Raw genomic sequence first — 13,007 nt, 5'->3', positions numbered from 1 at the left:
GTTTGGTCATAGAGGTTTATTTTGAAATGACTGCCTGTTTCCGCTGATCCAGGTTTCTATCTTTAGCTTGTAGTGCTAACATTGGCTGTTCAGTTGTAGGTTTTAAAGTTGGTCTTCAGGCTGAGAAGCTCAGATAAAAGTTGGAGTGTGACAAAACAAACTTCTATCACAGAGTCATGAACCGCAGGGGAAAAACCGGATATCAGCTTACAAATAAACGAACGTGACAAAAACCACAGTTTGGAGTCTTTGACCGGATGAATATCACAGAAAAATCAAAGGAACTCATTTTATTTCACAAATGTATTTATTTTTTCCAACATATTTTATATAACAAACCTCCATTCAGAAACAGGGTTTATTCTGAAAACATGGTTTTCATTAAACTGTTTCCTTGAACAAAGATGGAGGATTCAATAATTACAGGACAAACTTTTAGCGTCACAGAAAATTCACATTTGCCTTAGAGAAAAACAATCCTTCATTAAACTTTTTAAAGTGAGATCCTCTTCCTCTTGGACAATAGCATGGATTTATCTTTTATTATTACTTGGTTCAGTCAAGACAAGGAGACAGATTTTGACAAAAAATATACAAAAAAATACAATGATTATGAATTTTAGATTACTGCAATAATCCATACTTGATCTGTTAAATGCAATAATGATTTCAGGAAATTTAAGGTCTCATGTTTATTAACAGGAACTTTATATTCATTTGATAAAAGTATCAATAACTCCATACATCAAGAACCAGATGATGGTTACTGTATATAAAAAAATAAAGTTAAGTAAAACATTATAATGGTGGGATTATTATTATATTATGAAATCGCTTCTTGCATTATTCATAAACATAATCTGTGCAGAGATAAATGATTGTTTTTTGTTGTTTTGAGTGTTTTAGTCTAATTTCAAGTATATATTTATAAAGTCAGTGACACTGATCTTCCAGTTACCTTGTGGCTCTCACAGCCACCTCATGAAAATGGATCGTACCATTGTTGTACATGAGGTAAATGGATTGTAAAGTGTTTCCAAGCATAACGTAAAGCCTAGTTGACATTGGTGCGTCTGCGGTGAGTCTCTGTTGTGTTTATGAATCAGTCAGGACGTTTACATCACCTCCATCGTGTCTCCGTCTGACATCGTCCCTCCACAACTCAACTCAGGCTTTTTCTATTTCCAGTCTGTTTAAGCGTCGATTTTGAGGCAAAAAGACGGAAAAACGGGAAACAGGTCTGGTTTTTAAAAATAAAAAAACTTCAGTTGTACTTTCAAAATAAAATGTATAAAATGATATTTTATACTGGACATAGACAACAAAGTTGGAATTACAAAAACATTATTTATGACACAAAACCTGCATTTTACAAGGACTCTGAGTCTTTTCCTCATCTCTAACAGTCAAGCTGCAAACCAGGAGCGTGCACGTTACACCACCAGCACTCACCCTGTCACAGGATTGGTGGAGGTTAAAAAACAAAGCAAAAATCTTTACAACACGCCTGCATCTCGCCAACGTCAGCCTTTCTGATTCTTACGTGTCGTTTAAGTGTTTATCGGATCAGAACCGGATAACATAAAACTATGTAAAACTATCAAATGAATGAACTGAGTAGGGTGGGGTTATATAAACTCACTTCTTCCCGCTCCTTCTTAAGCAATAAATAAATCAAGTTCAGCGTGTCTTTAGTTAAAGATCACTATATTTAAATAGGATGATGGGATTTAAGTTTATTTTTTCTATGCATTTCAACATTTCTGTAATGAGTTTGATAAATTTGTGTAAACTCTTTATTGCTTTGACTATAATGCTTGAAATTAATAAATCAATAATCAAAGTGTTTTCTACGATCCTGTAGAAAAAGTGCACGAACATTTTGACTCCACAGGTTCACCAAGTAGACTAGAACCTTGATATTTCCTGCGTGCCACCTGTTGCCCTGTACAGGTGTGACCATGTTTTATTAAAACATCATTAATAGACTCTTCAAATAGAAGAAAGGGCCAGCAGTTAGTAAACTATCCAATATGGATAGAAACATGAGCTCTTTGTGCCTAGAGCTAAAAGATTCTATTTTTGTTTTGGATGCTGTCATTTAAAAAAGAATGATAAAAACCTACAGTGCATTAAAATACACTAAAGTATTTCACCATTCAAACAAAAAAGAGGAAAGAGTTTCTTGTGTTTTTGCATGGTGGCGCAGCGGTTAGCGCTCTTGCCTCACAGCAAGAAGGCCTCCGGTTCAAGTCCCGGCCGGGGGACCTGAACATCAACGGGGAACCTTTCTGTGTGGAGTTTGCATGTTCTCCCCGTGCATGCGTGGGTTCTCTTCTTCCCACCGTCCAAAAAACATGCTTCATAGGTTGATTGGCAACTCTAAATTGTCCCTCTGTGTGAATGTGAGAATGAATGGGTGTGTGATTGTGGACATTCTACCCTGCGACAAACTGGCGACCTGTCCAGGTTGTCCCCTGCCTTCGCCCATAAGTGGCCGGATTAGGCTCCAGCAGCCCCGTGACCCCGAAAGGGAAAAACGGTTAAGAAAATGAATGAATGAGTTTCTTGAAGGTGTGTTAGAACCGCCTACTTTTGGCTTTTAGCTCTAATTTTGAATGAGAAAATGGCGGATGATTTTCCCAGAAGCCCTCAGTCTGTGCAGCAGTGGGAGCAGTTTGTTTTTTTCAGCTGCAGCATGAAGGAGATCTCAGAGATTCCTGAAAGGATAAAAACAGAAATAACGCGTTTAAATTTTTATTCTGTTAGATGTTAGTGCATGCAAAAGTTTGGAACCTGAAATAAGATCTAAAATGAAAAATGTAAAAACTAGAGAAGAACAAAACATTTCATCCAGCTGGAGTCTCAATACATTAAAGGAACATTTGGTCAGATGATCAGATTTGATAGACATATCAAAGAGAGTCTCATCTCCCTCATTTCTAATCTGTGCTGCTCATCATTTTGACAAATGTGGCTTCAGTTAAAAAGAACAAAAAAGCAGAAACTTTGGTCAGAGTTTAGTCTTTGTCAGCTCCAATACTAAGGCAAAGTTCTGCAACGGCGTGATTTTTCCTGATAATCCCGTCCACGGTCACTGAGCTGGGATTAAGGAGCAATATCTAATCTGTTCCTAATCTGGGATGTAAACACAGCAAACATTTGATGATTTTAGAGTTTTTGAAGGAGGAAATGATTTTTAAAAACTTACAGTAAATGGAGAAACACGTTTCTGATGAACCGAGGTTTGGGCATCAGATACACTCCATACAGAATCAGAACTACCAGAGCCGCCACGGCCAGTGGAATTCCAGCTCCTGTTGGGTCGTTCACTCCACTTCTTGGTTTACGTTGTGCTGGTGGATCTTCAGCGCCTGCAGGAAGATCATAACTCAGCTTTAGTGATGGGAAATATGGAGTTTGGTGCAGCAGAGAGCAAAAAGAAAAACATTCAGGAGGGAGAACAGAGTGGCTTTGTCTGAGTGTATAGCCGCCATCTTTACAAATAGCCGCCGTTTTGGATTTTTCTCATGGCTAACATGCTTTTTTTACTGAAAGCGGGGCCTCTAAGGTACATCCATGCCAAATTTGGTGCTCGTACCACAAAATACATGAGATATCAACCTAACTGCTCCGCGTTAGCAGATGAAGTGATGCCAGCATGAAGCTTCCTTCATCTCAACCCCGACTCTTAAACGTCACATCCTGCTGACAGAGTTTCATTTCATGTCTAGAAAAATACAGTTTTCATGAACGTCCTATGAATTAAGTGTCATATTTTTCCCCCACGTCCTAAAGTCCGGTCCGTGAAAATATCGTCTGACTTTAAATCCGTTTGTGGTCGCAAACTGGCGACACGTGGAACACGTTAGCATAGCATTATCAAAAACGCCATTCCTGCAACCCCACGAGAATCCATAACCTTAGAGCCGTTCAGCTAGAGCTGTGACATTTTTGATCACCACGGTGATGAACCAGCACCGGAGGCGGTGTCGCGGTTAACACCCTCCCTCCAAAAAAACAAACCAAACAAAAAAAAAATTCACAAAATCCCCCAGCAGCCGCGTCAGAATTAATACAATTACAACGCAATATTCTTTGTTAACAAATGACAGTGACAACTAACTACTACCTATCTAACTAATGAACTATATCAGTGTTGTAGAATGACTGTGTGTGTGTGTCAGCGCGCTGCGTCGTATGTAGGACTAGGAGGAAGGTGTGCACACGTGTGTTGGGGGGTCCGTGTTGATTCTTCTGCAGTGGACCGCTCTGGAGCGGCATGCGAGTTTCACCTGTGCTCTCTGGTACAGACATCTTCTCAGAATATTATACAGTATATTGTCCAGTGATAAATTTTCCAGTAGCCATGAAGCCTGACACCCATGAAGAACGCGAGGCAGGAGGCTCCGCCTTTCTTTATACAGACACGTAACTTTGTATGCCGTATTTTCAGGACTATAAGTCGCTCCAGAGTATAAGTCGCACCAGCCCAAAAATGCATTATAAAGTATAAAAAACACAGATAAGTCGCACTGGACTATAAGTCGCATTTTGACGGGAAATTTATTTGACAAAATCTGAGACCAAGAACTAATAACTTTCATAACCTCACATGACACAATCATAGCAGACTGTTTATCTCATAATTTTACAGTAATTCTTTCTCATACCTATTTATTCATTCCTTTCATTCAGCATCATTTGCCAAATAATACTCTGTTTTCATCCTGTATTTGTAGAAACAATTGTCATATTTATTGCATTTCTGAATCTATGAAATCATTGGAAAATAGAATATTATGTTGTTAGCCTTCAAGATCTTACTGTAAAAAAAGTTTCCTGATTGTCTGAGTCACTTAACATCCTCTTAACACTTAACATACCTCATACATCAAATTGACCCAGGAACATCATCTCTGTTCCTCACAAATGAACATAACAGGAGGGTTAACAATGTATTTATTTCAATTTAGTTCTAATATAAGTCGCTGCAGAGTATAAGTCGCACCCCTTGCCAAACTATGAAAAAAAAGGCGACTTATAGATCGGAAAATACGGTAGTTAAATAGTTCCCAAACCAAACATGCGATGGAAATCTAACAGCACACGTTCATGTTTGGTGTTTCAGAGTGAAAGAGAACAGTAATAACCCCCCCCCCCAACACAAAACACAAAATCCCCCTCCCGCACTCAAGAACGCACGCAGCTTGTAATGGAAATGAATACAATGGAAATCAATAATTAGAAAGCAGTAAATTTGTTGTATTTCCTCGCTAGACGGAAACTTCTGTTGTGGAATGAGGATGTGTGCTTCTGATGTGTGAGTAGAGGGAGCCGTGTGCCACGTGCAGCGCGGAGGCAGTGAGAGCCACGCGGTGCAGGGAGTGAAGGCGAAGAGTGATAAAAGGTTTTCCCCACACACCCTTGAAGTCTGAACACAGGACCAGCAGAAAAAGTTAATTATCAGCAAAGATGAACGTTTTTAATGTGCTGATTATAGTTACAATCACGCACCATATGCAAAACTTTAAAAGGAATAAAAAAACACTTTCTAAAAAGGTGCGGTGATGCAGTGATGAGGTCATCAACCGCGGTGATGCGGTTGTCCTCACACCCCTATGTTCAGCTCCTTGTTTACTGTCCACATTTGTCACAGATTTGAACTTAAAACCACAAAAATAAAAAGCTTAACTGGTTTTGTGATGACAAGGAGGCTGTTGATGATGATTAACCTGCACTTCACTCTTCAGAAAGTAGGTCTGCAAGGAGATTTAACCTTCTGCATTCTTGTTTGGTGACGTCATTTCCACCCACTGATCCCGGTCGTGTCTTAGAACAGCTGACAGTAACCTTTGTCGTACGCTCAGCACCCTTCCTCTCCCCTTATGCTCATTCTGTGCTTCACACATCAGCTGCTACACGGAAAGCAGCAGAATCCTTTAAAGGACGTTTAGTGACAGCAGAATTTATTCCACTGACCTGCAGCAGACGTTGGGCCCCCGCTGAGCACCAGATGGTTCTCCTCATCAGAGGCTGTAGTCACATTCAGGAGAAAGTTCTCTGCGGAGAAAAGATCCTCCAGTTTACCATCAACTCAACTGAAACACTTCTGATTGGACAGGACAGTCCTACCAAACACGTGGGTCTCCCATCTCCCCTCGTTATAATGTGCATGCAGATCACAGCGATACGTCCCAGAATCCTCAGCGGTGACTTTGGAGAGACGAAGGACAACTCGTCCCTCTCTCAGAGCGTCTCCGTCACACTGAACTCGCTCTGAGAACTGCGGATCCAGGAATCCTGAAGACTCCACGCCGTTCCTCCTCCGGTACAGAACCTTCATGGACTTCAGGAGGACACAGAGAATGCTGGAGTTGGTCAGGTCGGACCGGACCGAGCTGTCCCACCTGATGGTGGTGTTCTCATTTTCACGGGCCTTGTAGATGGTTGGAGAGGTTCCTGGGGTCAAAACAACTGCAGATAGAAAGTAAACGCTCATGAAGTCTTTAGCATGTGATAGAATGAAGCATGAAGGACTGAAAATGTTCAAAATCAACCAACCACAGCTGAGAATGACAGCTAGGAGAATCCACTTCATGCTCTCCTGAGAAGAAAAAGGGAAAACAGAATCTACTGTCATTACGGAAGAACAAGAAAACAGAGAAACTTCAGTTTCAATACTCAACTCAGTGAAAACGTTTGGTTCTGTGTATAAATAGAAACCAAACTCAGAAAGGGTCATAAGAAACACTGACTGAATATAAGAGCTGGACTGAATGATGGGGTTGTACGGTGTCCTTACGCCACACCAGTCGTTATTAAGGTGAGAGTTCTGGCTCCTTACTAACTGTGCAAAGATTTTGCTCGCACGAGATACGCAAGTCCCCATAGGATGTCAATAGAGATTGTTCAGTCTGCAGCATTTGGGGGTTTTGGGGAAAAAGAAAAATATCTGTACGACTCGCCGTACAAAAATAAAAATGTGAATGAACATTTTCCCTCTATGGGTTCACCGAGCGCTCTACGACCTTGATGGTTCCTGCAGGTCACGTGCGTGCCCCGTCCACGTTTGGCCATTTTTAACCCGTATCCAAAAGCTTTGAAGGATTAAAAGATGTTAAAGTGAAACTTTAATTGTGGAATCCTCCTGGTCTCTGTTTTTAACATTTTGGGCAGTTAGTCTGTTGAAAACCACAAGTAAATAAACATCTAATGACTGTAATCAAGAACCAACTTTACTGGGAAAATACTGTGATGACTTTCTCCTAACACACTCATGTTACATTCTTTCATTCATAGGAGTGTTTGACCTCCTTTGCATGCCGTCATTGGGTTCTGGTCCTGACCGTGCATAGTTCTGCAGAACTCCTACCTTCCACGTGTCGGTTGAAGGTCCTCCAAGTGGAACATGACCGCCAACCTCACCAGATCCACACGGATCCACTGACTGAGCTGTGAGGGAAAAGCAGGAAGACATTTGAAATGGTTTTAAAGCTCCACTCCAAGGAAAAAACAGTGTTTTTGGCTTTTTTAACGTCTTCCTGTAGCATTTTCCTGATGATGGAGGATGTGTTTATGAGGAAAATTAAGATTTATTCCAATAATGGTGAATCAGGGCAGACGAAAAAAAAGAGCAGTTGGTAAAAGCTAGTTTAATGTCAGTGCGGCCTGCTACTTTGTGTGTGCCGAGCTGAACGAACCGACCAATCACGGTGGGGTATCAGTGAGAGACATGGCAGCGTTGCCATGGAGTGTTTTTAAGTCTTTCTCCAAAGCTTCCAGCCTCTCATTACATTTGAAAAAATGTGAACTCCTCCCAATCAAATCTTGTGATTCAGATTCACTCTAATATTCTTGTAAAGACATCAGTCGCATATCTTGGCACAAGAATATCCAAAACTGAAAATGATAGAGGGAATATTAACTTTCTTCCGATTAAAGATCAAACGAAAAAGATGTTTAACCTCTGGCTCTGACGTGTAGCGTGACCTTTCCATGAAAAGGTCAAATTCTCCTCTCCAAGGCCGCAGGCCTCTTCAGAGTCATTGATGCCGCTCAGTCCCTTAATGTCAGCAACGTCATAAGCAAAATGGTTGATAAATATGTGGCTCTGTGTGGAAAAACCAAACTCATCATGTCAGGAAATCTGTTCTAATAGATGATTATCCTAGTGGGGGTCTGAACGTCCTGCATTTCAGTTTCTTTAATCAGTTTCTGAAAAATCTAAATTTCATTTCCTCTTCTGTTTTCTCACAGGTTTGGTGGCCTCGACTTTTTACCGATCTGAACTACAATCACGACAAAGTCTTTATTTCATAAACAGATTCGTATCTGGTTGATACGTGGTGGGTTTCTGCTTCATGCAGGCGTTGAGCCGTTAAACGTGATCTTAGGTTGGTCTGAATGTTCTTTAGATGTGAGACAGACTGATCACATGCAGACGGGGAGCCAAACACACACTCACACACTGCAGTGAGTGACGGGCAGCGGGTTTTACGTTTTTTACAATCCCTGCGCGATTCACCTGCTACCTGTGCCCACAACCCCCCCCCCCCCCCCCCCCTCTGTTTTCTTCCTCACATATCGCATCCCCTCAACTGCGCGCTCTTCCTCAGAGACGGGAGCGCGCACTTTTAGGCACGGCAATTCACAGGTTTCCGGCTGGTACAAACTCTGTGAAACAATAGATAATAGTAAACTGATAATGCTGGCGCAGATTTTTCTTTCCACGCACCACTATTACTGCGCATGCCCCCTGGCATCGCATCGCGCCCGAGAAGGACTGGTCTAATGAAAAAAAAAAAAGTATAATTAAAGATTTGTTTGCGAGCCATGTGTGACCATCAAAAGAGCCATATATGGCTCCCGACCCCTGATCTAGTGGATCTCCCACTTCATCTGCTCCCCAACCACAGCTAAACTTCACAGAAAAGGCAGAAAAACTCTGCTTCTCAACTTTGAGAAACCAAAACCAAACCGTCACTAAAAAATTATGGGATAAACTAACAAACCTCATAAAAACTAATATTTACACACATTTAACTAGAACATGGAAAAATCTCTTGTCATTGTTATTATTAATGAATAAAATCTACTGATTATATTAACCAAGTATTATATTCATGAAACTACTTTTTTGTTTTTTTTGGTTTTTGCTGTATGTCATCTGTGTTCTGCAATGAAAAAATCTAAATATGCTACATAAATAAATACATTTTTAAAAAGTTGTTTTCCTCCGGTTCTGGTAGAATTAACTTCAACTCTGAGACTTTGTTGTTGTTTTCTTTTTTCTGATTTTTTCAGTCAAGAAGAGTAAAAAAAAAGTTTATTTTTAAAATATAATGTATTATTATTATTATTATTATTAATAATAAAAAGGAGTACACAGATCAACTACATAAAAAAAGCTCAGTGTCATGAATACCCAAGTTAAGAAGCAGTATGCGAAAAATTACAATTGCTGATAAAAATAATAAAATAAATAAAAACATTGCTTACACATACCACACAGTAGTTACAAGAAGAAAAAAAGGATTTTTAGTGTTTCCACAAATATGACTGGAAGCGTATGACACAAAATATAATGTTACTTATGGCCAAAATGAGAATATCATCTGAAAAATGTAGATAAACCTGAACATGAGTGAACCATGCATTGACCTCAGCATTATCTAATAAACAAGTCTTTGAAACTACTCTTACACGCCCAAACACTTATCTTATTCTATTCTTTTTAATCAGACTTAAAAGAACGAATCCGGAAGTATCCCAAGAACTACAAATCTTAATATAAATAAAGTTTTTTTAATTCCAGAACATCCCATTATGTTTTCATAATTCTGAGCAAAAACAAATTCTTTTTTTAATGCAGCCGGATTGATTTTTGTGGACTCTCGTTTTATTGTTTGCAATTTTTTCAAACACGAAACAAAAACTTCGTATAGTTTACGGCGTTTTGGAAAAGTTAAAACCGCAGAAGCAGCCGCAATCAAAGATACACTAAATGCGCGTAGAAGATGTTTTTGCTGTCCCGCATGATAAAGATTGAAGTCTATCGAAATCTGAAGATAAACAGCACTAAACTCTTTATAAATAAAGCGGAAGTTTAAGTTTGACTGAAGGACTCACCGTAATTTTCAGCGACAGTGAAAGTTGGTAGAAAGAAGAAATCCTGAATGCAGAAGAGAACATTTACGAACAAAACCAAGAAAGTGGAGTAAAACTAAAAATAATCTTTGTTAGTTTAGCTCAGCAGCAGAGATGAGAGAACAGACGGATGTGAGGCTAGCGTGTCTGTCATCGGTCCCGCCTTTTCTATGCGGCTCATGGGAACAGCAATGACTCATGGGAAATGGAGTATAATATATACACAAAATATTGAACAAGTAACAGTCTATCCTTTCTGGTTTAAAATCTCTGTCCACCTTTTTGTTTTTGGACATTTTAATGTTTCCTTTTGTCAGTTTCACCTGTCCCTTTTTTCTGTTGTCCGTCATATCTCTGCCTTATTTTCAGAAAGAGTCTCACAAATCATAAACTGTGTTTAATGTTTATCTAATGAACATTTTAATCCAGATTTGAAGAGTCCAGGTCCAGCGGTTTTTCAGTAGGACCTGGTCTTAGGTGGCCTCAGTGTGAAAAATGCAGAGGTATGTTCCTTTAGTTCACAGCTTCCTGCCAATAGGAAGCTGTGAACAGGAGTCAACTTCAGCGTCTTTCAGCTCACACAGTTTTGGAGAAGTTTAAAAACGCAGCAACTTGAAGCAAAATCTACACAAAATACGCGCAGATCAAGTTGATTTCTTCTCCAGCATTGATGATTCTGAATACAATAACGATTCTGAAGAGCAAAGCCAGCAGAAGAAACCATTACTAATTGTTTTCTAGAGGAAGTTTGACTGAAGGACTCACCGTAATTTCTAGGGACAGTAAAGGTTTGTAGAAAAAAGGAGAATTAATGAATGCAGACAAGAACATTTACAAACAAACATAGAAAGCAGAGAGTGGAGGAAAAAAACAATCTCTTTTTTGGTTTGGCGCACAGCGGAACGAGCGTCGCTGCAAACAAACATGTGACGCTTTCGTGTCTGTCACTGGTCAAGCTGTCCCCCTCCGACGTTTCTGTTTTCGTGAGATGCCGATTAACTGCGAAAAGGAAAAAGTCTCTGCTTGTCAAAGCATGCTGCCTTCCATGGAAAGCCATTTTAACATTCTAAAGCTAGACTGGATTTGTGTTGCAGATATCTGTATTTCAGTTTTACCTAGTAAAAAAAATTAGTTCAGATATCTGCAACTACATTCTTCCTATCCATAATTGTAGTTTCAGATTTTCCTCAAACATAAAAATGACATCACTTTCACCATTCATTTGTATGGGGTTTGTGAGATCTACAATTCAGTTGCAGATATCCACTTTATGAATTACAGCTATCTGTAACTGAATTGTGGATATCTGTAATTCCAGTTTGAGATATCTGCAATTTCGTTATGATTAGTCATAACTCCAGTTCAAATGGTAATTGGTGTATACTTATATAGCGCTTTTCTACCTTCTTCAAGGCCCAAAGCGCTTTCCAGTCACAGACCCATTCACCCATTTACACACACTTTCACACACACATTCACACACTGGTGGCGGCTCCACTGCCGAACACTGGCACCAACCTCCCACCAGAGTCAAGGTTCGACTCATGGGCGTGCAAGAACACACAAAGAACTTCTAATCTTATGATCATAGGTCGACCGCCGCCCTACCGCTGCACCAAGGCCAAAATATCTTTAATTTAAGTCAATTCAAGATATCTACATGTTCCTTTTCAGATATCTTAAATAAAGTTTTGACTAGGCAAAATACTTTTGTAGACATCTCAAACTAGGAATAGTCATAATTTAATAGTAGATATCTATTATCAAGTTATAGATATCTTGAAATGAAATTTGATTAGAGATATCTGAAATGTGAGATATCTGTTATTTTCATTCAGCCTAGTCAAAATGTAATTACAGATATCTTGAATTAGAGTTTTGACTAGACGAAATGACGTTGCAGATATCTTTATGCAAATTAGGCTCGCATCGCATTTTAGGGGGGAGCAGAGCGTGTTGACTGAATCAATGAATCAATGACCAAGAGACGTCACTTCTGTTTCCAGCTCTCTCACTCGTGGTTTTCACACCAAGATTCCATACTTCCCATGAGTCTTAGGGCTGAAGGCGGGGCCAATCCCCAGATCGCCACACCATATTTACATTATATACATATATATTGTATATTTATATATGTGTAGAAATATATAGAAATATGAATATATTTAAATTATAAAAAAGCTGCTTAGATGCCACCAAAAGGCTATAGAAAGCATTGTCATGTCGTCGACCTCACCAAGATGGCGTCACGCTCCGCCACCGTCAGCCAGGCTCCCCCAGTGGGCGTGTCTCCTCTAGCGATATAACTCATTGAGTGTAGTAGCTTTGTATTAGCTTGTGTTAGCAGACAGGCTTTGTCTTCGGACCGGCAGCCGCCTTCACTTAGCGGAGCACGAAGCCTCGCGATCCGAAGCTCCAGATCGCCGAAGGCGAAAGTTCTGCTACGATCTGAAAAACTAAACCATCATATGAATTTGTGTTTCCAGTGGTGTCCAGAACAAAATGGAGGCTGATGTAATTACCACATATTTACAACCAAGATGCTCATTGCGGCATTGCCCGCACTGACTTTTAAGTACCTCCACGGCTAATGGTGTTAGCACATATTAGCCTAATGCTAACCCGTCTTTCGGGTCCTCCTTGCAGCGAAGAGAAAAGCACTGACCCCATGGATTTAAAAAAATATGAGTGAGCAGACCCTTAATAATAATCATGACAGTAATAAAAGCACAAAGATAGTCTCCTGCAGCTTCGTGCTGATTTTGCTGTTTGATGACAGCTGGAGCCCCACCAACAGCTATAGCAGATTTCAACATGCTAAACGTTTGCTGGTTAAACCAACACACAAAAGTGTTTTC

General features: G+C 39.9%; 1 protein-coding gene across 1 annotated transcript; it reads right to left on the bottom strand.

The window, feature by feature from the left end:
* Positions 1-288: 288 nt before the first annotated feature.
* LOC105358245 (uncharacterized) lies at positions 289-10,321 on the bottom strand. The gene is made up of 7 exons (XM_023966105.2): positions 10,132-10,321; positions 7,376-7,455; positions 6,565-6,607; positions 6,136-6,477; positions 5,983-6,063; positions 3,212-3,374; positions 289-2,720 (listed from the first exon to the last, which is right to left on the bottom strand). The coding sequence occupies exons 3-7, from the start codon at positions 6,599-6,601 to the stop codon at positions 2,711-2,713; spliced, it is 633 nt and encodes a 210-aa protein (XP_023821873.1). The 5' UTR covers positions 6,602-6,607; positions 7,376-7,455; positions 10,132-10,321; the 3' UTR covers positions 289-2,710.
* Positions 10,322-13,007: the final 2,686 nt, after the last annotated feature.

This window comes from Oryzias latipes, chromosome 18 (assembly GCF_053564925.1).
Source record: "Oryzias latipes strain Hd-rR chromosome 18, Olatipes_Hd-rR_3.1".
In the NCBI taxonomy this organism is placed as follows: Eukaryota; Metazoa; Chordata; class Actinopteri; order Beloniformes; family Adrianichthyidae; genus Oryzias; species Oryzias latipes.
Note: the sequence above shows the minus strand (reverse complement) of the source record. Positions and strands in the feature narration are given on the sequence as shown.